The 27939-nt window shown below is 39.6% G+C and overlaps 1 protein-coding gene and 1 long non-coding RNA gene across 3 annotated transcripts; one reads left to right on the top strand and one right to left on the bottom strand.

Moving 5' to 3' along the window:
- The first annotated feature begins 114 nt into the window (after positions 1 to 114).
- LOC118494472 lies at positions 115 to 18775 on the top strand. Its single transcript, XR_004896616.1, has 4 exons — positions 115 to 150; positions 10115 to 10534; positions 14884 to 14886; positions 18765 to 18775. It is a non-coding gene; the product is annotated as an uncharacterized LOC118494472 (long non-coding RNA).
- On the bottom strand, positions 1690 to 26570 carry adam28 (ADAM metallopeptidase domain 28). 2 transcript variants are annotated; one of them, XM_031296568.2, is made up of 23 exons: positions 26357 to 26570; positions 25970 to 26047; positions 20745 to 20833; positions 20571 to 20647; positions 19489 to 19567; positions 19222 to 19298; positions 18521 to 18707; positions 18321 to 18383; positions 17987 to 18058; positions 17552 to 17721; positions 16845 to 16926; positions 15842 to 15975; positions 14290 to 14467; positions 11837 to 11926; positions 9220 to 9415; positions 7854 to 7956; positions 5441 to 5597; positions 5165 to 5245; positions 4089 to 4182; positions 3497 to 3602; positions 3312 to 3405; positions 3122 to 3217; positions 1690 to 2150 (listed from the first exon to the last, which is right to left on the bottom strand). In XM_031296568.2, the coding sequence occupies exons 2-23, from the start codon at positions 26025 to 26027 to the stop codon at positions 2118 to 2120; spliced, it is 2316 nt and encodes a 771-aa protein (XP_031152428.1). In that variant the 5' UTR covers positions 26028 to 26047; positions 26357 to 26570; the 3' UTR covers positions 1690 to 2117. The 2 variants fall into 2 exon arrangements, with proteins under 2 accessions (XP_031152428.1, XP_031152427.1); XM_031296567.2 differs by lacking the exon at positions 26357 to 26570 and having other exon boundaries at positions 25970 to 26212.
- Positions 26571 to 27939: the final 1369 nt, after the last annotated feature.

Genomic DNA, 27939 nt, shown 5'->3' with positions numbered 1-27939 from the left:
TTGTGATTTGTATATAAACTGGGAACTATATTCTCAGAAAGGCGAAGCATTTCTACTCTCTGCTCGGGGCTTCTCAGGTGCTGCAAGCATATCACTCCGCCCAAGTAGCAGAAGTAGCAGTGCTTCGCCTTTCTGAGAATATAGTTCCCAGTTTATATACGGTTAGAAGATGGCTGTGTCTCAGTGACCTTGTTATTTGTACACGCTGTGACTTTACAAATCACAACATGTAAATAGGAACATGTTGGCGTTATTTTGTCACTTATTCGGAGCAGTAGGCTAGTTGGAACCGATTACCTTCAGGATCCGTGCTAGGCTAAGCTACCGGTGGAACCGTCGGAAAGAGTTACAACACGCATGGAGATGAGAAGGGTATGTATGGACTTATCTAACTCTGGGGGTTACTGTGAATAAGATAAAGTCCCAATAAGTCGGCGTGTTCCTTTAACACAGCACAGGAACATAGTGTTTTATTTTTTATTTTTAGATATTGGCTAAATTGTACTCAAATGGTCACTGAACTTTTCGCTGCTTTGTATCCTCACTGTTCAAGGATTTGGTTAGTAATGCTGCTACATTTAAGCTGCCCTTTTAAGCCATGCCACATTAAAAAAAAAAAAACACCACCTTCACCTTCAGTCTTGAATTTGTTATTTGTTATGTTATTATGTACCTGTTCACATAGTGAACTCACTTGAGACAATAAGCACTATGACGTGCATTGCAAAAATCGTTTAGTAATAATAATAAAGTAAAACCTACAATGTCAAAAGTTTTGGTTAAATCTCAAGCAGTGTGCTAATTGTAAATACCCTGACATTATAATGTAAAAGTGATTATGACATTTTATTTAAAGCTTTAGTGCGTAACTTTTTTATATCAATGAACGTCTGTTACAATCAAGCCATTGCCAAATGAGTTGCTACAAAGCTAATTAAGACTATCAGCTCCACACAACTCTCTCTGTATTTCTCAGTGTGGCTATGTTCAGAAGATTGTGTCTTCCGGTGACTTTCCCGCGCAGAAGCTCGAGTAAACATAATGACCTCTTCTGAAGAGTACATGATGTTTTTTTAATCCTCATGGGGGCGACAGAAACTACGCACTGTAGCTTTAATTGAAAATGTATTTGATCTTGTTTAACACGGTGTACTGTATATTTGTTTTAACAATGGATTCTGGCATTATCTACAATCTGACAGACCAACTGTATCTCTTAACAAAAAATCACCACCAACATTTATCTATTCCTTTTTTGCATTTTCTCATTTGACAGTATTTTTAATGAAGGCATTGCTTGAGATTGAACAAAAAATGCTGACATGTAGCATATTACAGAACTTTAGAGTGGCAAGGTTCGTGCAATCCTAACAACAGTTTGCTTTCATCTGAAATCGTTCATATTTCATTAGTTTGCACTATAATTTAGCTAAAACCTACCTACGTCAAATATACCAACATGTCTGCGCTTGTTTTTAAAATGTGATTTTCTGTTTTTTATTTCTTATTTCTTATTGCTGTCCATCCCTGTCTGTCTGTTATTTGTTGTATGTTAAAGTGTATTTTTTATGTGCTGCCTTCTTATCCAGGGCTCACTTGTAAAAGAGATTTTAATCTCAATGTGATTTTTTTCCCCTGGTAAAATAAAGGTAAAAAAATAAATAAAAATGCACCAGATCTGAGACCAGGTTAATCAAAGCAGTTTAGGATATCTTTTAGGCTTAAAAATACAACATACAGTAAAATATTAACAAATTACTGCAGTCTCTGAATACTCTTATATATTCTGTACCATGTGACAAAATAACGTAATAACATGTATAAAATGATATGGCTCACATTCAGGGCCAGAGCAGTTTCTAGTTGCACTCACCCAATAGTATAAAAAAGTGCCTTAAAAAAACCCAAAGTTCATCCCTGTAATAACAAGTCCTAAGTGCATGGCATGTAAGTAACAGTTTAAAGTCTCTTGTTGTCCCTCCTGCACTCTGCACGTAACTGGTACGAACACTCCATCATGCTTCAGACAGCACTGCAGTAAAGAAAACTGCAGTCTTTAATAGAAACTTGTCCGGATTACCAGCAGCCTCTCGTTGGGGACAATGGACTTAGGTGAGTCAGACCTTTGGTGGAGGTACTGGCCTCAGAGCCTAGAGGACAAACCGAAAAGATTTGGTTGTTGACTAAACTTTAACGAACAGTTAGACATTTTCTGAAATACCTTTATTGGCTTTCTTTGGTTTGTAAGCTAAATATGAAACTACAACCTGCAGCCAGTTAGCTTAGCTTACCTTAGCTTAGTGTAAAGACTGGAAGTAGGGAGAAACAGCTAGCCTTGCTCTGTCTGAAGGTAACACAATCCACCTAGCAGCCCCTCTAAAGCTCCCTAATTAACTTGTAAAAAAATGTGTTGGACTATTTCTTGGCAGGTGTCAGAGGCGGAATAAACAAGCAAGATATAAGATTAATTAGTGAGCATATAGGCGCTGGTGGGTGGGTTTTGTTACCTGTTTTAAGTCTTGATGCTAAGCTAAGCAGCTGCTGCCTGTAGCTTCATATTTAGCGAACAGACGTTATACTGTATTAATATTCCCATCTCTTGGCAAGAAAGAAAATAAGTGTATTTATACCCAGTTTGTGTGCAGCCACAAGAACACACACCAAACTTATTTTTCCCTTCAAAATAAAGTGAAACAATAAACCTTTGCTGTTGCAGGTTTGTGATAGAATGGACCTTACTACCTAATTACATTTGATCACATAGGCTACATGTGGTGTGTTCATTGGATGTGATATGATTGCTATCATTGTTGTATGGCCTGGCTCAGGTTAAACTATTTGTAAAACATGAACAAATACAGAGAATGAATGCCATAGAACAGAAAAAAGTACTTCTACTACTTCAAAGTATATTTTTTCGGGCTAAATTACGTGGTATTGGATCGGTGCATAGACTCGCCGATACGATACCAGCATTTTAGGCAGTAGGAGAGGCTTTTCTGAAACTGGTATCGGAACAACTGTAATGAAACTAGTCCTATTCCAAGTATGTTCGAGTTTGTTTGAATAACATCAACGTTGTGTCAGAGACCTATGAACACTTTGAAGGAATCCCAGTTACCTGGCGTGCAGCTGTGTAGTTCTGGCCTGGAGGTTTCGGTCTGTTGCCTGCCGGAGGTGGCGGAGGTGGAGCTAGTTTGGGTTTTGGTCTTCCAGCCTAAAAAATCAAGTATTTGTTAGTGAATGCATTTTGTAGTTATATGATATATCTAAACTCAACACTTGTAATACTGTATATTCCAACACATTACCTGCATTGGCATGGGTTGACTAGGAACTGGTCCTTTATTCAGGCGGTGTGGCGTGGAGCTGGCCACTATTGGCTGCTTCCTCGGGGTGTGTGCCCTGTTAGAAAATGAGAGATTTATTCTGCAATGCAAAGGTGAGTTTACAGTATAGCCACACCAGGACCTGCAATAGGGGGATGATTACTTACGTTGGCAACATGGGACTTTGTCGTTTTTTCCAAATGAATCCTACCACACCAGCAATGGCACCTAAAACCACTAGTATAACTGTCACTGCGATGGCAATAGCGGCTCCTGCAGAAATGGAATATAAATCAGTTTTGTTGGGATGCAGTAGTGCAACATAAAACTGCAAAGATGAATTCATTAATCCAACTATTTTGATTAATCACCAACTATTTTGGTAATCAATTAATCGGTTTGATTTATTTCTTGTGAAAAGGAAAGTATAAATTCTCTGATTCCAGCTTCTTAAAATGTGAATATTTTCTAGTTTCTTCACTCCTCTGTGACAGTAAACTGAATATCTCTGAGTTGTGAACAAAACAAGACATTTGAGGACGCCATCTTGGACTTTAGGAAACACTGCTCGACATTTCCCACCATTTTCTGACATTTTACAGACCAAACAACTAATTGATTAATTGAATAATCGACAAATATAAAAGTGCAACATCAGTGATTCAAATGCATTATTAGTTGTGCAGAAAGCACACAAACTTGTTTCTACACTACAGTGTGTGTTACTGTAAGAACAACGGTGGGTACTGTAGGTCTCACCAGTAGAAAGAGAACCGGAAGCTCCATCGTTCACATTGCAGTGAGGAGGCATCCAACCAGGCTCACACTGACACTCACTTCTGTGATTGCACACCTGAAAGAAATCCTGCCATTATCATATGTTATCACATGTTGTGTTTAATGGCACCATGCAGCAGCAGCAGCAGCTCTGATAATGCATGATGGCACCATTAAACACAACATCCAAACTAAGTAGTTTGGCTCACCACAAATGTTTATTAACTCTTTATTACAGATCAAAAAGATTTACCAGACTTGCTACATTTAGAAGTCAGATGGAACATTCAGTCCCACTCAGTCCCAGTCTTTCCATTTCAAAATAGTAAAATTGTTAACATAAATATTTAACATGTATTTATTTTTTTATCTGCAAGTGTGTGTATCAGTCTGATTTGGTACATGTAACTTTTAACAGATTTCTTTCAGACAAATTCAGTAATCCACACATATCCAACACCAGATGTGGAAATCATTTGCACCTTCCTACAGGATTTAAAACAAGTCTGTCAGTTCTCTATCAGATACAGGAAAGCTCGCTGTGGAATACGAGCATTTATATTCCAACACAAGTCTCCTCCTCACAGTCTTTAAATTCAGGATTAAAGCTTATTTGGTTAGACAAACGACTTGAAATGAAAAATATTGTGTCCTTTTCTTTCCTTCTCATACCCGCGACCCGAGACAGTTGACATATGTACTTCATTTTATTGTCACCACACATAATTGTTGGCTTTTCTTCGTTTGTTGTGCTGATATGTTTTATACAACGTTTTTATAAATTTTTTTATCCAGATCCGTTAAAATTGAATAAAACGTCCAAATTCAATGAAAGTAGTGAACTACTAATTATTTTACTTGTAAAGAGCGTTATATGGACCCATCCACGTTATTTTTTTTGGACGATTTGGTTGAAAGAAACCCAAATTTCTGATATAGAAACTTTTTGAAAATAGGTCAAAGTTTTCAACACTTTTAATACTTATTGTTAAATTTAAATTATTTTGTTAAATAATACAAACTAAACTAAGCTCTGAGCAGTGTTGGCATATACTTACAGCATGGCTTCCGCATTTTGCTGAACAGTTTGTATTTCTGTACGCTGTGTCAAGCTCCACACACTCATTCTGGCTGCACACCTTGAAATAAAGTCCAGTCAGTGACAAAGCCATTGCTTACTTTGATACACATTACAGATTTAGTGCTGCAACATGGTAGATACAGGTGGGTGTTGAGGTGATTTCTCGATTGATTGTGGTGCAATGATGAACACAAAACACATTTACAGAATGAAAAGCTGTATAAAAAAAGAAAGAAAAATAAATGTGTATTACCTTTCCATCCCCACATTTAGTCCCAGTGTCCACCTGCCCATAGTCCTGGGTGTAGTCTTCAAAGAAAGCTGCCTTGCAGTCACTGACCCTGACCATGCGGCCATAGTTTGGGTTGTCACTACCGCTTTGGCAGAACAGCTTCCCACAAAACACGTCTCTGCAAAGGAAGACAGGATCAAAATCTGTGCTCATTCACTTCCGAGCCAATTCCAGATAATTCTGCAAACAAATAAACATTTAGTCTGACTAAAAGGTGACTAAAGGGCGACTAAAAGTCGACTAAAAGGCGACAAAAAGGCGACTAAAAGGGGACAAAAAGGCGACTAAAAGTCGACTAAAAGGCGACTAAAAAGCGACTAAAGGGCGACTAAAAGGCGACTAAAAGTCGACAAAAAGGCAACAAAAAGGCGACTAAAAGGGGACAAAAAGGGGACTAAAAGGCGACAAAAAGGCGACAAAAGGCGACTAAAAGGCGACTAAAAGGGACTAAAAGGGACTAAAAGGCAACTAAAAGGCAACAAAAAGGCGACTAAAAGGCGACTAAAAAGCGACTAAAAGGCAACTAAAGGGCAACACAGATACTTTACTTTGATAAGTCTGCATATTAACAATATTGTTAAGGCTTCATTAACTATCCTGCTGTTTGTTTTGCTGAGACTCGCTGTTGTGAATCTGTTACATTGCAAGTCTCTCTCATGTGTTCATGATCTCTCATCATAAATCGTTAGACAGTTTTCCTTTCTGACGATGTATCTGTGGGAACCTACCTTGAACCAATCCTCCTCTCCTATGGAGCATCTTTCTTATCTATCTACTTCCACGTCATCGGAAGTATATGGAGCGATTGTTAGAAAATGTGTATATTCTTGTGTATCTCATTAAACCTTTAGAACATTGTGAACTCAGCCTCGCATTGCCAGACCTTCCTCCACAGTGCTGCGGAGGAGGGTCTGGCTAGTCCACACAGCATTCTGGGATAGGTTGAAAAACGTGCTCTGGTTTTTTTACGATTTCTTTAAACCAATCACAATCGTATTAGCGGCACTATGCCACGGACAGAATGACGGTGCCGTTGCAAAATAGCCTCGGGAAGAAACTTGTGTATGTACCTTCAAAAAATGTTTTAGTCATGCAACAGAAAACTCAGATTGGACAGATGGTCTAGCTAGCTGTCTCAATTTACACTGCAGAGATCTGAGGAGCAGTTAACCATAGTCCTCATAAATCCACCAGAGTTTAAAATGCCAATGCAAAGAAAGAGGAAGGTGTGGGACATCCGGCCGAAAAGAGGTACATCCAGCCGAAAAGAGGTTCATCCGGCGGAATTTCTGGCAGCGCCTGATCAATCCCAGAAGTGGAACATCGTCGATAAAGACTATTGTGAACTTATCCCTGCTTTGTGTCACAAACACCAAGGGGGGGAGGCAGATATTGAATTGGAGAGAGAAGCTCAGAGAGCAGATGAATTTATGGATTTGAGATTCCTGAATGAGATTTCGCGCTTGTCTTTTGGGATAGGAATGGGGATGTTGATGTCCGTGATGATTGCAAGATGGTCTGAGATATGGATTTTGATGCTGGAGAGATGATTTACTTTGAGACCAGTGGAGCAGACCAGGTCGAGGATATGACCATGAGTGTGGGTGGGGAAGTTAACATGTTGTAAGAAGTTGAAGCAGTTTAACAGTTCCAGAAATTCAGTGGCAGATTTGCAGCTGATGTTGTCGAAGTGTAAATTAAAATCCCCAAGGATGAGGACAGAGGGTGATATAGCACAGAGCTGGGTCAGGAAATGCGAAAAATCTGAGAGAAAGGTGGGGTTTGGCTTGGAGGGGGGGTGGGGGGGGGGTAGATAACAGAAGTGACGAGAGGACTAGGACCAGAGAGTTTGAAGGTGAGATGTTCAAAACAAGGGATAACTGGATGGAGATGGTAGTTATTTTAATGTCCTTTCTGTGAACAGTGGCAACGCCAACTCCCCGTCCCTCAGTGCGTGGTTTGTCTGTGTGGGTGAATCCTGTTGGTGTGATCTGGTTGAGTGAGAAGTAGTCCAGGGGTTTGTACCAGGTTTCGGTGATGCAAAGAAAGTCCAGTTTGTTGTCAGTGATGAATTCATTCAGGATGAGAGTTTTATTACTTTATTAGCGATCGAGTGTTGAGCAGGGCTATTTTCAGATTACACTGTTTTGGGATTAGTTGGGAGGACTGGGGAAGGGGACAGAGGTTGAGCAAATTGGCATGCTGTGAATTGCTGTGTTGATGTGATGACAAAATACGGTTTGACCATAGTAAAGACGACATCTCTGACTACACACGTACTAATCATTGAATATTTCTACTGTACCAATTTAGATATTTTACAAAGTAAACGTCCCACAAAACAATTGTGATCGGATGGTTTCAGAAGACTCACTGTTGCTGGCAGGGGAAGTACTGGTTGGAGGTACGTCTGCAGAAGGCGTAGTAGGTTCCTCTGGTGTTATGGTTGTAGCAGTATGGAGGGGCCTCTATAGCACCTGATGGAAGGAGAGGATTACATGTTGCCTTTCATATGTCTTTAGGCTCTTTTTAGATAGCGGCGGGATAGTTTACCTATTCAAATTAGGGCTGCACCTAACGATTATTTTCATAGTTGATTAATGCGTCGATTATTTTCTCGATTAATGTGTGTAACTAAAAACAAGTGAAAAATGTTTTATTTCCCCTTGCGGTATTAATAAAGTATGTCTTCTTCTTAGTCTATTAGTTTGTTGGTGTATAAAATGTCAGAAAATGGTGAAAAATGTCGATCAGTGTTTTCCAAAGCCCAAAATGACGTCCCCCAATGTCTTCTTCACTGTCATAGACGAGTGAAGAAACTAGAAAATATTCACATTTAAGAAGCTGGAATCAGAGAATTTTTACTTTAAAAAAAATAAATAAATAAACAAAGTAAAAAATAAATAAATAAACAAAGTACATAATCCCTCTCTTGCTATAGCATTGTTTATTTACAGAAAACTAACGTTTCGGTTAGTTCAAGAGTAGTCTATATCCTTCGCGTTCCACTTCTGTGATTGCTCCGATGCTACAGGAAATTACGCCAGATGCATTTATTTTCCGTTTCCTTCCACTTTCTTCTCTGGAATTTTAAATTCGGTGGATTTATGAGGACTATGGTTAACTGCTCCTCACATCTCTGCAGGGTAAATTGAGACAGCTAGCTAGACTATCTGTCCAATCTGAGTTGTCTCTCCCGACTATGTTGCAGCGGCTCTGTGCGGAGTTTAGCACCGCCCATGACGATTCTGATTGGTTTAAAAGATATGCCATTAAACCAGAGCACGTTTTCCTCCCAAACCCGGATGCTGTGTGGTTAGTAGCTAGACTCTCCTTCAGTGCGCTTTGGAGGAGGGTCTGGCAAAGCGAGACTAGTACAAGAGAGTGTTCTCTTTAGAAACGTTAGTTTTCTGTAAATAAACGGTGATGCTATAGCAAGAGCAGAGTGCGGGATTATTTCCTTTGTCCAAAGTTGATGATGTTTTCCAACGCACCTGCAAAGAAGAATTTTTGGATGTGCAAGTTGTTTCTTAAAAAAACTTTTTTTAATAAAAAATGACTCAAACTACTTAATGGATTGACAAAATAGTGGATGATGAACGTAATAGTTGACATTGAATAATCTTTGCAGCTCTAACTCAAATATTATCTAATTTCCCTAACAAAATAGTGTAATATAAAACGACACACACCAAAACAACCAATGCATAATACATACGTTAGCAGAAGAGGACACTCACTTAATCCATATAGTTTGAGACACTGGTTTGGCCTCTGTGGACACTGGCCGTTGTAGCAGTATCCCAGGCCACCATTGCATGGGAGGCCATTCACAGCAAAGACATCCTCAGGACAGGTGGGGCTCTGCCCATCACAGTACTCTGCCAGATCACATTCATCATGCTGCCCGCGGCACTCCCTGGACCGAGGCAAGATCTGTGTGGAGGTGGGAGTCACGGTACGCTCCATCACATTACATATCAGGTTATAGATCATCTAATTATGTAATGCTTTACAAGTGTACCGGTAGGCCTATGTAAAGCATAGGGCTGGGTACCGAATTCAGAACTTTTTAGGCACCGACCGAATTGCCTCTAAAGTATCAGCAATCGAAAAATGCCTCGTCATTCAATACCAAATTTCAATGCCTAAGGAGCAAATCTTATCAGCGTCAGTGAGCCAATAAGCATGCTTCCACCAAGATCTAATAATGCTTGTGATTGGCTATCTTACATTTCACGTCGTAGAGATATGCAGGGAACATTCTACGTTGCACAGAGACGGCTCGCGTAGTAGGAGCTGAAAAATAAATAAAAAGATTTGTGCCGTAATGTGTAATGTTGTTATTTATTTTTGTTTTATTAAATTGGTATCGGAAAATGAATCATTTAGCATCCAGTATCGAAGTCACGATATTGGTATTGGTATTGGTACCGGTATCGAAATTTTATATACAATAACAATAGCTAGCCCTAGTAAAGCACTATGAAACTGCCTCAGTGTATAAATGTGCCAGATAAAAAAAACAACCTTGCTTTGCCTAGGTTGTAGTGCTGGCAGGGTAAATGCACCCACCAGCTTTTAGCCCCCATTTTATTTAACCAAGTTAACTGAGCTTTTAAGGCCAATAACTAGGGGCTGTCTTCAATTAAAGAAATTCTTAGTCGACTAACACTCGACTAAGATTTTGTCGACTAATCGAGGATTAGTTGATTTAAGATCAGATCTGTAAAACTGAGTTTCTCCAAAAAGAATCATGCAAAAGCGCCACTTTAAATCTTGTGTTTACCAGAGATGTGCTCATAAGTTTCTTGGAGAGGAGTCATCTAGCATGAGAAAAGCATAAAAAATGACTTAGTTCAAAATGACTAATTAGTCGACTAATCGACTAAGAGAGGGCGGCCCTAACAATAACCACACATTATAGTTATATATCACTCGGTTACGTTGTAACCTTGGTTCTCTGAGTGAAGAGATCATCTGTCCAGCTGTAGGCCGCTCGGAGACGGTTCCGCTCAAACTATCAGTGATTCCACGCCAGCACAGGTGCTGTGTGTCTTAAAGAAGTATCCACGTACCTGACCTCAGGAATGGGATATGTAACGGTGGAGAGATCTCAATACGTCAATACGACAGAGAACATATGAAATCGTATGTCATTGCTTTTGGGAAAATATCATTTTTTTTAAATTACACTTAGTTTTTGTTTTGTCAGGTTTCCTTTAACCTGCCCTAACTGGCGGCGTGAACAAGTTGAGAACACAGCATTGACATATCATAACCTTTTAATTTAATATGGTGACCTTGTAAGCAAACAGCTGAATTTTTGAATTACCATTAATTTGGAGTCGTGGTTCTGGCCACCTAATGAATGTAAGTCCAATATTCACTCTCTGTTATGTTCACCAGCTGGTCTCTAACTGTGTCTGTCTGCTGAGCAGGTAGTGTACAGTGCAATGTTTTTTTGATGAAAACAGCTGACCGCTGCAGCCGAAAACAACACTATGAGAGCAGTGAGAGTGAACCACAACAGTAAAGCTGTGGACCGGACGGATAAACAATGAGCTGAAACTTACTATAAAGCTCTGTAAAGCTGAAAGGAGCTGCAAATTCAGGTGCTAATTCTCTGTAGGTACATGACTACGAGCGACCCCTTTTACACTGTCAATTTAAAAAAATACCAATTAGCCACTGTCATGCCACTGGATGTCATAGGTCACTTACTTTATTAAGCATTTACTAGGGTAAAATACTAATACAGTAATACTGGAAAATATGGATGATACTTTTTGGAATGTTTTAAAAATATATATACTAAGGCTCTACATGGAATAATGATTTGTGTTAAAAAAAAAACTTGTTAAAAAATACATGTACTCGTTTCCCCTCATTGAAAAAAGGTGACTTAAAATGCAAATATGCATTTTTCATTTTTCAAAGTTCAACTGCTGGACACGAGATGTCTCCTACTTCACTGTAAAGTCCATTCTCAGTGTCTGAGCAGTGGAAGTTTCATGTTTTCACATCACACTCAGCCATGCTGAGAAATACAGAGTGAGTTTTGTGGTAGTCTTAATTAGCTTTGTATCAACTCATTTGGCAATGGCTTGAATGTAACGGACGTTCATTATTATAAAAAAGTTACGCACTAAGCTTTAAGAAATGCAGTATGACAGTACTCCATTTCGAATACTTGTAATACATTATATCCCCACTAGAGGGCTCTAGCAGATCAAAGGTTGGATTAGTTGGATCAACATCCTCAGTAAAGGAAAATGCCATGGAAAGAAATCTACATTTAAAAAATATAAGTCACTGCAACAGGTACAGCTGCATTTATGATTCATATCTACTCACCTTACAGTCGCTACAGCACTCGCCTTCAGAACACTGAGATCCCTCCTTCAGGGTGCAGGTGGTGGCATTGCAGCATGGGTTAATGCACTCCTATAAGGATAACATAGAACTCATTAGGCTGTTGTTAATCCTTCTCTTTATTATGTTGTGTTGAACTTATTACTCATTATGTTCCCCTTAGGAAGGTTCCTGTACTTTCATTCTATGTCTAGATCGCAAGCCAGGCTACCCCCAGGATTCTCCAAGTTACATTTAAGACTTTAAGACCTTTTTAATACCACCTTGGATGATTTTTTAAAGATTTATTTTATGGGCCTTTCCACCTTTAATGATAGGTAAGTTACAGACATGAAAGGGGAGAGAGAGGGGGAAGACATTTATATTTAATACTTTGTGAGGGGTGTTTGTACTTTAATAACACAATGAATAAAATATTTGTCACATTAAGAGCTCTTATACGATGAAACTGAAAATAAAAAATAAATATACTGTCGTACAACATCCAAATGGAGTAAATTGTAATATTACACACACAAAACATTTAGTTATGACGTTGCTGTATTGATTTAATCCTACAAAAGGACAAGAAAAATAAGACACCTTATACTCTTTGAGTTATGTGTGTTGTCCTTTTTAAAAAAATTTTTTTTGCATAAGAGCAAGCTTTCCGTCCCCTTCATTATTAACTTAGGAGACAATGTAAACTGTGGAAACTTGGCAGATACTATGACAGAATTTATAGTTCCTGAGAACAATTTATTTCCCATTAGACTTGGAAATGTTCTTGTGGTACATGTATTTCTATATTACTTGATTTAGATAACTTGTTTGTGGTATTGTACTGCCTGTGGTACATAAAAAAACACGGTGGTAAGGGCTGTGGTTCATGACTTAAAACTTTTTTTTTTGTCCTGTGAAAACAGTTTTGACTTTAAATTAAGTTTTTATTTTATTTTAGTTTTGACTTTTTTATTTAAGTGTGTTTGCTTTTCGTTTAGTTTCAGTTTTTCAGAAAGGTTTAGTTTTAATTTAGTTTCACTTGACTAAAAATGCTTTCCACTGCTTATTTTCGTTTTAGTTGACTATAATAACCCTGGCAGGAATCTTCAGCAACAAGGCACTCCTGCTGCATGCCTTTGTTTAGGGAGCGGGTGGGGTGGGGGGGGGGAGCGCCCAAGCCTATGTGGAGCCTGAGTTCATGGTTTGTGCCTCTGGTGAATACCAGCAGAAGCAAAAGCAGGTCTGAACATATTTACGGCTCTTCCCTTGAGAATGAACTTAGTGAAAATTACAAGTTGTTTAACTGCTACATTACAACTGATGTGAAGGTGGAATGTACAAAAGGCATCAGCATGATGACAGTTTTGACAGATATCAAGATTCACAATTTCCTTAAAATAATAAAAAGTACATATTAAATAACTGTAAAACATATGTCCAAATTATTCTAAAAGGCAGGATGATTAAAGAGTACAACATTTTTCAAGGGGCAACATACATGAGGTGCTGTACACAATTAAAACACAGCACACAGTGAGCAGTTAGTAGGCTAGCTGAGGTCAACTGAACAGTGGCCTAATTAAAAAAAAAACTGTTTCTGAGCCCTGATGTACCGGCTATAAGATACCAAAAACAACAAAAAATACAAAAAAAAATAGTAAATAAAAGCTATGTTTAAGGCTATGTTTACAAAATGGTGTCGTCCGGTGACTTTCGCACGCAGAAGCTGGAGTGATGCGTTACTACGTCACCGCTGAGAAAGTACAACAGCAGCGTTCAGCTTTGGAGACGAAGAGGACATAAAAACTACAAGATAATGACCTCTTCTGAAGAGTCCATCATGATTTTTTGTAATCCTCCGTGTCCTCCTTGATTTAATGGGACGCTACTAGCAACTGTGTGGAGGAGGGGGTGGGGGTGGTGTGCGATCACTGAAGGCTTGCATCATGGGGATGCGCCGAAAGTGTTGTTGTCATTACTTAGAATTTTCACTTAGAGTTTTAAGATGTAATATTAGTTCACTGTGCTATTGTGCATATTGCAACTGCTTCTATTCACTTTTGAAAAGTGTAAAGATGATTTTCAAATGTGTTAGTGCATGTCAAACACCTCATTCTCATAATACCTCTGGGGAAACAACAAACTAAAAGAGTCAAGATCAGACAAAGGAAATATGGTGTTGAGGCTTACAGAAAATAATGGCCTTGAGGCAGATACAAAATCAGTACAGGGAATGCATTTCACTCAGTATGCTGTCAGACATATTTCATATTGCTACTATGTAAGATATTTGGTATATTTGCATACACTCTGTATTTTAAACCGTAATAATACTGAGGGACATCAGTAAGGCTTATACATTACTGAGAGACAAAGGTGATAATAAAGGTTTGGATATATACACTATAATACATTTCCTCCAGAGGAATCAAATGCTTGTTTAGTTTATTTACCTCCACACTGCCACAGTCACACTGTTCGCCTTTCTCCACAAAACCATTCCCGCAGACTGAAGGAGCCTCCAGCGTTCTGTAGTCTGGTTTGTCCAGCAGGCAGCTGGGGCTGCGGCTTGTCAGGTATTTCTCGTAGTTGTTGCTGCTGCAGCTACTGAAAGTCCGAGGAATATTCCAGCTGAGGGAAGAAACATCACATTTTCCTAGATTAATCCAAAGTCATATTCTTTAAACTACAATTAGACTTTTATTTTTTTATTTAACCTTGTCTGCCTTTATTTATTTTAGCCTTTCAACAAAGCCTCAGGGAGTGATTCTAGTTGTTCTCATAGGTCTTTTTCACTGCAAACCTTATGACTTCTCATAAGAGGAAAAGCACGGGTGTAAGTAATAACATTATTCTGTTATTAAAGTGTCCCACTAAATCATGACAGTGTGACAGTCCGGAACACGCAATATGAGGACCCTTAAACCAAAAGTCTTTGGATTGAGCAGTGATGTCACCCATTGGTTTGTGGACTACCCTTTTGAAGCCTCGAATTTGGCCGTCGCCATCTTTGTTTTTTGAAACTGGGTGTGACGATTTTTGACGAGAGGGTGGAAGCTGGGGAGGATGATGCGGCCAAGCCAATGTTATTTATGGTTGCAATAGCGCTGCGCTTAGCTAAATGCTAAGAGGGAAGTTGTCGATTTCCAACCGGCTGGCGAGAGTCACTCGGTTGAAAATCCCAGCAAGTAAACGGGGATCTCCGGGTATGGCAGTTCATAGAAAATCTGCAAACTTTCTATTAGCGCTAGCTAACTAGCTTGGTTGGCAAGGTGCAACCGAACGCTGAACAAGACATTTTTAGGAGACCAAAATGTTCCAATAAACTTTGATGGAGTGAAAACACACAGTGAGAGGGTCAAAGTTTTAGACGAAAACATGACAACACCCAAAAACAAGTTCACAGCTCTTTTAATGTACACAGGGCCATTGTTAGCATTGCTAAGCCTCTGTCCTGATTGAGAGGTCATGGTGTAGCCACATCCTAAAGCATCCACTGCCTTATCGTCTATTTTAAAATAAATGGGATCATAATTTACAAAATGAACATCATGCTGTATTAAAGAAGACTTGAAACTAGCGACTGAGGCATGAGCTCATTTTAAAAATGGTTGCTGAGGTAATAAATCGAGTGAGAAGTACTTCTATAAAAACTTCTTTTTGCAGCCAGTGAAGTTAGTTAGTTAGTGGAAATTAGATAGAATGCAGGTTTAAAGCACTTCGGCATTGACTTGACTTCACTTTTCAGACCCCGAAGCTTTATCCAATTTATTAGACTACACACAGCTCCCTCTAGAGCCACAAAAGGCTTGATACAACTTTTTTTTACATATGCAGTAGTATTCCCCAAGACCTGTAAACAGACTTTGATGTGTTAAATTGGTAGGGTAAATTTCACATTGTATGAAAACTATGTCATTACATGCTTGTTAAACAATTCTTACTGCAGTGTCTGACCCACTTTTATCAATACACATTTTGATTAAAGTTTTTTACTTTTCTTACCTGAGTGCTGCAGCCATGATGCAGCTATCACCAGAACAAGCACAGGCGCTTGAGTCATCATGATCCATGCCCAGGTTATGGCCCATCTCATGAGCCAGTGTCGCTCCAATGGCGATGGCTCGGTCATTGTGATCCTGAGAGGTGGAACTTTTTCAGTTTAGTTACTTTTATCAGCATTTTACATTAGTTTAAAGCAATCATGCACCAAGGTTCACCTTCCAACTTGTGATAAAAAATATCTGTTTCCTCAATCCACTATGTTTATTAATTTTCAGACCACAATAATGTTCCCACGAAAGTCTAGATGTGTGCTGCACTACAATGGAAGAATTTCAAAATCACCATTTGAAAAGGGTTACACAGTACTCTTCCTTTTTAAAATAATAGATAACACAGGGTTAGAATTTTGTACAGAACTTTGTTGGCAAAATAATGACATTTTAAAGAATGGGTTGTAAATATTTAATAGTGTTCTGACACTAAAATAAATATACAGAGTCGGGAAGTGACTTTTCGAGCGTCAAGGTGGTAATTAAATAAATATATGTTCATGGGAGCATCTAGTGTGCGAACTCTGTTTCCATCTTTAACTTGTTCTTCTGTCCAGCACCTAGTATTGATGGCACTAGATGAAAGGTTAAGGGACCACCAAAGTTATTACATTTCATCCTGAGGGGGACATAAATGTATGTCTAAAATGTACCTCTTTCTTTTTTCTTTTAGACGCAGGTCTAAAACCTCATGGCAATACATAATATAATTGTCGAAACATTTCATTTTAAACCATAAACATCAACCTCATAGTAGTGCTACAGAAAAACTCAAAAAAGTCATTAGGATACATCATCTGGGAACCATTGAATGTCTTTACAAACATTTAATTAACATTTAAATATTAATACCTTGGTTGCTAACATTACAACCAGCCAAGACTATGGTGTATAAGATATAGCAACCAAATAACAAATGGAACATATATTTCTGTCTCTCAGAAACACCTTACCTGTACTACTCCAACAGAGTGACCTGAGCAAAGAGTCCCAATGTAAGCCAGTCCCACAGTTGCGCCTTCAAAGTCAATACCACTAAAAGACAAGTGATGACAATATAAGAAACACATACTGTACATTAATTGTGACAAAACCATACCTATGTTCATCTATTCATCCACATATGGGAAGCCGTCAATACCAACTTTTGTGACTTTTTTACGTTGACTTCTTAACTTACATTTGTAACTCAATTTACATAACAAACATACTTATTTTAACCCAAAACAAAACAAATAGAAGGCATTGTTATCCAAAGAACAAACAAAATGATTTGTGACAGCAATTCTAGTGTTGAAGCCAATTGTGGTCCAATATGCAAATACACACGTTACACAATCACGATGTGGAAACTTCCATTGAAGTATAGTACATTGAGAACTGATGCACCACAGAGGTTAAACTTGTGAAACAATACATGACTGCTTGTGCAATTTAAGAACGAAAAGCAGAGATCTCAGCTTCTTTTATTTAACAAGAATTATAAACTGAGATAGAGAATTCCCGATGCCTGACCCATGCCAACTATTTATCCAAAGAACTACAACAGTGAATAGGAGAAAAACAGTGGGAGTTAGTATGTAAGCAATCAAAGTCTAATAAAAACACATTGTTAGAGACATTTTAAATAATCATTTTCACAATTAAAGGCTGTTCAGACCTGATAAGATGTGCATTGTCATGCTTTTTCCTTTGCACCAGCTCAGAGTTCCTCCACTTCATGAAAGCATCCAGGTTAGCCCCAGCCGGGGGGGTCACAGAAATCTGGTCACCATTGGACCAGATTTCCAGCCCCACCAGAGCAATGAAGGTCCTCAGGGGCTTGTATGCCTGAAAGCAAGCAGGACCAAACCATAGGAAAGGTTACATATACACTGTTAACTTTGTTCAAAAAGGAGAACGAACAATCAGGAAACGTTTAGGGCTATTGTTGCAAATACAGACGTCACAAGATATAAAAATCTATAGCTTAAATACAACAACAACAGATATTATCTAGAGACTGCATGCGGTCACAAAAATGACGCACCTGACAGTGGTTAAGTGTAATTTGTGCTCTGGAATTTCCCCAGAAATAGCAAAAGCACTGACTCACCATGTTGACAAAGTTGACCATTTCAAATATCCTCTTTCTCAGCTCTGTCTGATCTCGCTTCATCTTCACATACTGAAACACCATGCCGTCATGTTAAGAGTATTTCACATCCTGTTTCTCAGCAGGGGAATCATGATAAATTACCCAAGAATTTATCACTAAAATAATATTATAATATTCATATCCTACCCAAATAGTACAAAAAGGGTTTGTACATTGTGTCTGCTAAGATTTACCAACACGTTTAGTCATTTAAAAAAACGTGTGCAAAATTAGGCCAGAAAATTAGTTTCTGTTTTTTTTTTTACTTTCGGGGTAAATGTGAATATCTTACCGCACGATTATCAGCAACAAGGAAGAGCTCAACATATTTCTGTTGCTGGACAATGGAGATACCCTGGAGGACAAACGAATAAAGTAGATTAGCTTAGTCCTTTTTTAAGCTTTAGAGCTTTGTCAGGTGTGTTTGGTCTTGTCATGTAATTACTAGACTGAATGATGTGTTGCAGGGTGTTATAACAGCAATGGCGTTACCCCTGATCTTGAGCGGCTACGGCCTGTTGGAGGTTCGAAGTCGGCATCCCAGCTGGTGTTGGTGACACCACACACTGCAGGTGTTGAGGTTTTGTTATCAAAAGTCATCACCGCATGATCCCCCTCATCCCCTCCACCAGACAGCGGCTCAATCAGATACCTCTGGGCAGACATTCTGAAGTAACCCCTAAACCAAGATCACACCAGTTAGTCTTTTAGTTTAACAGACATTGCTTTGAGGCAGAAATAAATCCATTGGTTGAGTCTTACCTCAGCGTAGGAGCCAAAAGCCAGATTTGTTTTTTCAGAGCAGATAAACTACCAGATGATCATACATGAACTTGAACTTAAAATTGGAACATTGTTTTAGCAACTATGTAAAGTAGTAAATGTAGGCTACTTAGTAGGGATGTAGCGATGCATTGTAAATCGGTTCAAAATCAATATAAATTTGTAAAGATAACAACGGGATGGATCTTGATGCAATTTTTAAACGGCCAAGGGCATAATCTACTTTTGATTTCACTTGTTGCTCAGACGTCACTACGTCTTCTTAGTTTATTTATTTTAAGTGATTTTCTTTTCTATTCATTTAGTTATTTTGATGTGGGATTTGTTTTAGAAATATATTCTATTATTTTGTTGTTGTTTAACTTTACTTTCATTGAGTAAAATTAAAGAGAAGATGTTTGAAGGCTCACCTGAGTCCATCACAAGTGCTGATGCTAACAGATGATTGGCTATCATTCACAATGCGCCCATGATAGTAGCAGTGATCCTGGAAAAAGACATGAGGATGATGACTGCGTTATCAAATAAGAAAATCTAAACTATCTAGCATTTACTCACATAGTGGCATGGCTGTTCAAAAGTCAAATAAATGTTCATGTTCATAATCTTTTAAGAAGCATTTTAAGACCGTTTAAGACACGTGGTTAAAAAAAAGCCACATCTTATCTATCACTTACGAAGTCATTCGGAGTTGTGGTGACTTGAGTCCCATCCTCTTGGTAGTAAGTTTCAGTGTAGTCTTTTGTGAGTAATTCACTGATAATGAAAATAATTAAATTAACAATGGATTAACAATTACATGACCATTCTATGCCTACAGTGACTCATCTGTCTTTGTTTTGGGATCTATGAAAACACAACAAATGTTCTTATTGAATGAAAATAACAGAATTCAACATTTATGGCGTTTTTCCATTACGTGGTACTTGATCGACTCGCCTCGAAAAAAAGTAACCAAATAGTAAAAAAAGTCCCTGGTACCTACTTTTTTAGTATCACCTCCGTCGAGGTTCCAAGCAAGCTGAGGCGATACCAAAAGGTGACGTGAAAACCTGCAGACTACTGATTGGTCGGAGAGAATCGTCACTAATCACTGCGTCATCATTGCTAGCGAAAGACGGGGGTGTCCTGAACAAACCCGGCATTTTTAAATAGTTTAGCCAGCTGTTTTTTTTTTTTGCTGCCTCCAGCTTCTTTTGAAACAAAATTTGTCTTCTGGCTGTGGCAACGATTAGCCACGCTTGCCTCACGCATGAAGCTGTACTTAATCTGCAATGGAAAAAGGAGGCAGAGTCGAGCCGAGCCGAGTAGAGCTGGTACTAGCAGTGGATAAGCGCCATTAGTTGCACATGCGTAATATGGGAAATCTAAATCATTTCAAATCTGTGTTGATCACAATAAATGGCATTGCTTTTAGCATGTCTAATGGTGTGGTGTAAATCAACAACATGAAAGCTCAACATTTGTGACCAACATTTTGTGAAAAATAAAGAAAGAAGTAAAACCAGGAAGTAGAACTGAAACACATTTATTCTAATTATCATGTTAATTCTTGCTTTGTCACAGATATAACAATACAGAGAACCAGCAACAGTGGTTCTCTTCTGAGTGAAGATGCTGTTAATGCTCAACAAGTGATCAATATTTTAGCAATTCTTTAACATTGGATTACCTTAAAAGTTGTTTATTACCATTGAGTATGTGTCTTGTGTTGCCTAATACTACGCAGCTGCATGCCTTTAGGGAAATAAGAACTTACTTATTTTTTTCTAGTTGCATTTCAATGTCTCTTCCTCCCACTGTCATTGCATACTTAATAGTCTCTGGCCTGAGATGCTGCAGAAAAGAAAGATTAATTCTTATTTTCCCATAACTAACATCACAACCATAGCTTGGAGGTGTATGCAAGACCAGATGCAACAGAAAGACGTACCTCTATATGTCTTTTTCTAACTGTGTGAAGTCTGACAGGTCGAACCACCTCATAGTCCTTTACATCTTCAAAGTCATGTCCATGGCTTTCTGTGGAGTACAACATACATCATATAACTTTGTGATGAGTAAGACTATGCTCATTCAACGCATTCACATGAACTGGTTTGTATGATATCGTACGAAAACGTATGCACAACAATTCGTATGATATCTTTCGAATTTAGGGCGAGCGCCAGTCGGTTGTTTCAGAGGCCGTTGCCGTTGAGTTTAGGCGAAGAGTGTAATAGAAAAAAGATGGTGGTTTGGATTAAATTTATCTAACCTAAAGGTTAAAGAAGTGAACTTGTGACTGGGAGGTTGTTGGTTCAATCCCCAGACCGACAGGATAAATCTGGGTGGGTGAAAGAGCAGCGCTTGTCCCTCTCTCACTACCACCACTGAGTTGTCCTTGAAGGCCTTTTACCCAAAAAAACACTCCAGTGGAGCTGCTCAGTGGCCAGCAGATCAGACTGTGGGTTTACTGGGCAGCTATAAATGTGTAACTGAGTCTAATTTGTTCTCAATCGGCTTACCTGGTTAAATAAAGGTTAAAAAAATGTAAAATTAATAACACCCGTTTCCTGGGTGAAAGTCTTTTTCGGAACACAAACTCTGCGCCCCCACTTGAAAGAGAGTAGGCTGGGCAGGATGGAGTCATCATCCATCCTGCCCAGCCTACTCTCTTTCTCTTTACATCAGCAGTCATTGTGCTGCATATAGCAATAAATACATAGAATACAAATGATTCCCAGTGCATTACTTTTCACAGCTGTATGTACAAATGGTTCATGAGAACAGCCTGGCTCGGCAGCCTGTTAACCTATTATGTTTTTTTGCCATATGTTTCAGTACTGACATTGTCAGTATTGACATTGTCCCATCCAATTGTTAAATTATTATATGTTTATTTCAGGGATTCAGTGGTTTGTTTACACTGTCGCCGAGGTGAAATTGATTTCTGTTTCCTGATTTATTGTACTTTTTTTACACAGTAAGTGGTTCAGTTGACACCTACTGTACGTCATACCCACAAGTATAAAAGAAACACACAACCTGATGTGCCTGAACAACATCTGTTTAACAGGCTGCTCTCATGAACCACTCATACATATATCTACAAAAAGTAATGCACTGTAATTTGTATGTATTATATATATTTATTGCTGTATGCACCATATTGACTGCTGATGTATGAGAGTGCAAAGTGCTGCGTAGGGAGGAGGTCAGGGTGGATCATAAAATACAGCGCTTTCAAATTGGGTAGCAGAGTTAATGTCCCGTAAACGCGTGGTCGTGTACCTGGGGTACTACCATAGACTGAATATTAATGGACAACGCATCCGGTTCGGCGAAGTGCTGCAAATGTGGAACAAATTAGATAAAATGTAATAAACGCAAGATAAGGTGAGGGCAACTCAGGGTTTATCTTTTCAGTCTGTCACACCTCCTGTGACCTGCATACTGAATGACCCCATTAGGGCCCTGACCTCAAGGTTGAGAATCTCTTCTCTAGCCCCCGGCCTTCCAAAAAAGACAGAAAAACTATGATACATGCTGCTGTCCCAAAGATAAAAGCCTACTTTTTTTAAATGACAAAAGCCTAAGCTGTATGTAAGCAAAATGATTGCAGCTTTACGACTGGACCCGTAAGATTAAGGCCACGTCCACACATACCAAAACGATATTTTTTTCCCCCGTCTTCCCTGGCATCACGTCAAGAATATTTGCGTCCAAACGGATCATTTGTAAATGACTCAACATGCTACTTTATATTCCAGGCCTATAGGTGGTGCTGTTTCTGCTACAAAAATTCACCAAAAACGGAGAAGAAGAGGCGGAGCATGCGCATAAAGCTTGTGCGCTGTATAAAAACAGACAGTAGAAGAAAAAAACAAACACAAGAAGAAGACAACGAAAATGGCTCAATATCTTCTCCAGCAGGAACACAAGCATGTAGTCCGCCATTGTTGTTGTTGTTGTTGTTGTTGTTGTTATGAGACGTCGTCGCGGGATAAGAGTTCGAAGGCTAGAGGTCGAGGGGTGTGACGATGACATCATCGATACGCAAGTATGCGGCTTCGCCGTCCAAACGAAGCCGCAAGGGCGGCGTTTTTGAATTTTTTCACCCTGGGACCAGGTTTCAAAAAAGTGCATCTTCAGGCAGTGCGTTTACAGGATTCGTTTGGACGATCGACCAAAACGATGCAAAACATCTCATCTTCGTCCGCTTATCCGGTATCGGGTCGCAGGGGTAGCAGCTCCAGCAGGGGACCCCAAACTTCCCTTTCCCGAGCCACATTAACCAGCTCCAACTGGGGGATCCCGAGGCGTTCCCATGCCAGGTTGGAGATATAATCCCTCCACCTAGTCCTGGGTCTTCCGCGAGGCCTCCTCCCAGCTGGACGTGCCTGGAACACCTCCCTAGGGAGGCGCCCAGGGGGCATCCTTACTAGATGCCCGAACCACCTCAACTGGCTCCTTTCGACGCGAAGGAGCAGCGGCTCTACTCCGAGCTCCTCACGGATGACTGAGCTTCTCACCCTATCTCTAAGGGAGACGCCAGCCACCCTCCTGAGGAAACCCATTTCGGCCGCTTGTACCCTGGATCTTGTTCTTTCGGTCATGACCCAGCCTTCATGACCATAGGTGAGGGTAGGAACGAAAACTGACTGGTAGATTGAGAGCTTTGCCTTCTGGCTCAGCTCTCTTTTCTTCACAACGGTGCGATAAATTGAATGTAATACCGCACCCACTGCGCCGATTCTCTGACCAATCTCCCACTCCATTGTCCCCTCACTCGCGAACAAGACCCCAAGGTACTTGAACTCCATCACTTGGGGTAAGGACTCATTCCCTACTAGGGCTGCACAATAGTTTGTTTCATCGTCTACATCGCGATGTGCGCATGCGCGATAGTCACATCGCAAGACGTTGTGATGTTGACGCTACAACTTCTTTGCTGCTTGATAAAAAAGTAAACTTTCACCGTTTTCCTTTTCCATGATTGTTACTGGCCGACCCTTCCCCTTTAAGACAGGTTTGATGCTAAGACAGGTGTCACAGACACAGTGATGCACATGTTTTTCCATGGGTAGTTAAGCTATAGTAGTCAGTGTTTTATGTTCGCTGCAAAGACAAACTAAATCACCTGATTAATGCAACGTAATCACGACATATCCCGGCCATTTTTCACCGCAGAAAGCTGCTACCAGCCAGGCTACAGCTAACATAGTTAGCCTAAAGAAACAAGGCGTCTTTAAAAAATTAGTCTTTTTTTCATATCGCAATATAACAGGGAAAAAAAATATCGCAATGTAAGTTTTTTCCAATATCGTGCAGGCCTATCGGTTTCCTGCTGAGAACCATGGCCTCAGATTTAGAGGTGCTGATCCTCATCCCAGCCGCTTCACACTTGATGCAAAACATGTGCGTTTAAAAAAAAAGCATTTCCGTGTGGATGGCCCCTAAAACTAGTTGTAGAAACAAGTTATTTATATCAGTCTTCACAGCAGATTGGAGATAACATCAGGGCAGATTAGTGCTAGCCTTGCTCCGCCCTCCTAGGTATTTCAGCTCAATTTTCATTTTCCTTCAGTACTCCGTCTGGGTTTGCGGTATATTCGTGGGTTTTCTCCGGTCAAATTTTTACCGGTCCAATCAGCGAACAGAGGGAGTGGCTGAGAACGATGACGTTGAGGTTGTGTGCTAGTTTGAGTTGTAGTTCCGTAATGGCGGCGGAGAAAGATGCGAGCGAAGCCATTCTGTACACTGCCGAATATCCAGAAGTTAAAGCCCGAGCAAGGTCATGGCCATGATGTTGTGGCCCTCCTCCCCACACGGTTCGGGAAAAGTTTGATTTTCCAGCTCGCTCCGTTAGTGGTGAAAGAGTTGGCTAAGGTGAACACTAGCGATGCTAAGCCGACGTCACGACCAAGCGTTGGCGATTGGTTATGGCAGATCCAGAGTGGCTCTGGGCAGATCCAATAGTTTTAAACTTCAACAGAAACTTCAAGGAAGTTAACACTTGTTAATGGAGAGTGGCCAGACTCTCTGTACAAATTAAATGTACGAGTATGAGTCTAGTAGGACCAGGCTAGATTAGTGCAACACTGTTGCTTAACCGCCCACACAGGCTGTAGCTCAAACACTTGAGTAACCAACCTGAGTAATTATGGAGTACTCTGTTGTCTCTGCTTACTAACACATGACACATTGATATGAAGTGTATACAGTATCAACACAGTACCTGAAGCTCTGCCATGAAAACTAATTGTCAGTGAAGGGCTTATTTGATAACCTTATAAGCAGGAACACGGAAGGCAGACATTTTTTTTTCCCTTATATGACTAATCAAGTTAATTAGGCCTGCTTTTGGTTGTACTGTATGATGACCAGGCAAGGGTGTAATTTCCACTTGGGATGAGGGAGATGTGTCCCCCTCACTTATATATATATATATATATATATATACACACGACCATATTAACTTCTGCAACCAACCATTCCAACCTATTCTTATAAACATGGTATTCCCAAGTTATCAAAAGCTGCCCCACAAGGAAATGACTAAGTCCCTGTGAGTCATGATCAACTGTCGGACAGGTACGCGGTAGCACCTGAGAGGGTGGGGGCTTTGTTGCAATCTCAATTTCAGCCTTGACAGTATGTCACAAAATCAGCAATGCATTAGTAATTCCCACTAATGTTTCTTGCCTCAGGAAACATTATTAGATGGTGTTGAATCTACTTACTATGTTGCAAAAGCAATTAGGGGTTATTGCCTAGTAGGATTTTACACCAGGCAAGATAAAGGCACAAACACTCTGCTTGGGAATTTTTAACTTGAGCTTGAGTTTTATTACCACTGATGCAGTCATGGTAAACTCTGCTAAAGTTTGATCAACCATATGTTCAGGTGGAGACAGATATAATTAATTATACAAAAACTGAAAGGTATAGTTAAATATGGTAAAAGAAAATCCACATTCATTTTATTTATGATACAATATATCATCATATTGGATCATGTGTTTTAGAGCACTTTTTTACTTGCTATGCTCAGTTAACAGAAACCCACAAGTTAAACTGCTTTGAATAAATAAACAAATAGGATAGGACAAACCTAGGCTTTAGTTATTAATTACCCCCTGTGCTGAATGGAGGTAACCGTATCCAGTGACTTACCTGAGTGCTTGAGCGAGGCATTTAGGATGAGGATCCACAATAGGAGCGTTCCTGTCATTGTCCAAGTGCAGACAGTCACTGTAACAGAGCAGATCGGTGCTCTGATCAGGCTTTATGCTGTCTACCTGCCTGCTTTGTTGCTGCAATCACAAGGCCACACCTTCGCTGGCCTTCCTAAACCTGTCACAGCTACTTCCTCATTAAAAAAAAACAATATACAGCGCACTCACAACCGGCCTGAACACGCCCCTGCTTCTCTTAAAGTATGCAGGAAGAATACGGCACTGAGCATTGTGGTTAAGGTTACATGTATTGTATGCTGCAGTCTCCCACATTAGGTTTCATGACATACTTTCATGTCTGGCAGTCCTCAGGATTTACACTTACCTTTTTGCTGAATAAAATTTTAGCCGCTTCTTCTTTTTTTGCACACAAGCCATAAATCAGCAGTTTGACACATCCGGTGTTGTGGCTGACTGAATCACAATACTTAAGCCATATGGTAATTTCCACATACATCACTTGTCACGCTGCCGTCACCACATGATGAAGTTTCACTTCGCTTCTTTTGCCAAATAAAGGCACAAAAATTGAGCACCATCTGCAGCAGTGCCAATACTCTTTCCCCTGTTTCTCTGTCCGTCACCCACTGAACAAATGCTTGGAGTCAAAGCGGAGACAAAGTGTCAGAAGAACAAAGTGTCAGAAGACAATAAGGCCAATGTGCATGCTCCCTCTGCCACAGAACAGGACATTTCAGGACACAGATGAGTGTGTGTGCCTCAGTAGGAGTGGAGTGGAGTTAAAGTAACACTGTGTGGCAGTTTCATATACCCTACATAAAGTGTCAGGTTTGCTTTCTTATCTTTGGTTTAACACAGTTGTGATACAGCTTACAATCAGTTAATGCTGCTCTTAACAATCAGTATTTTGGTGGTTTTGATGTGTAAAAGCATGAGGCACACAGGAAGTACAAATGCTATATGTGATATGTGATATTTGATGGGAATGATCAGAATATTATTCACACTGAAAGCCCTCATGGATCAACAGACAAAGACAATGCAACACAAACACAACACTGGAATAACAAATGATCTCTAGTTATATAAAAACTGCCCCAGCATGGTGAGAGTCTGCTATGTCATACATGGAGTGAATGTTTGGATTGTCATAGAGAACTCTGTTACATTCATAAATTCTGGACGTTTGTTTATGATGCTGATTCATTTCATGATGCTCTATTCATTGAGGACGTGACCTAACTGAACAATTGCCCCACTGTGAGTGTCGTGGCCTCAGCGCCCGAGATCCGCCCTCAAAGCTACTTGCGTTTGATACTTTTATGAGGGCCCATAGAGTTGTAATAATATTGAGAAATGTAATAATAAGGCTAAGAGTTGCCATCTGTGAGGCAAGGCACAGCAGTGCTTTTAGCTTAGAGCTGAAAAGATTAATGAATTAATCGATTAGTTGTTAACTATTGAATTAATTGCTATAACTATTTTGATAATTGATTAATCGATTTGATTCAAGCTTCTTAAATGTGAATACATTTTCTAGTTTTTTCACTCCTCTATGACAGTAAACGGTATATCCTTGAGTTTTGGACAAAACAAGACATTTGAAAATGTCATCTTGGGCTTTGGAAAACACTGATCATCATTTTTTTACCATTTTCTGACATTTTATCGACAAAACAACTAATTGATTAATCGAGAAAATAATCAACAGATTCATTGACAATGAAAATAAACGTTAGTTGCAGCCCAATTTCAGTTAAATGCTTAGGTCAGCGTTTAGCGGGTATATGTTTACTATGATCACCAGCTTAATTTAGTCTTTTATCATTTGCTAATCAGCACAGCTGAGTAATAAACCGAAGTATTGGACAAATTAAAAATTATGGCCCGAGATGAAAAGACATTTGGCATTGCCAAAGCTGTTACAATTCATCCTGTGGGAATGGA

This window comes from Sander lucioperca, chromosome 2 (assembly GCF_008315115.2).
Source record: "Sander lucioperca isolate FBNREF2018 chromosome 2, SLUC_FBN_1.2, whole genome shotgun sequence".
NCBI classification, from domain to species: Eukaryota; Metazoa; Chordata; class Actinopteri; order Perciformes; family Percidae; genus Sander; species Sander lucioperca.
This window is presented reverse-complemented; position numbering and strand designations above follow the sequence as displayed.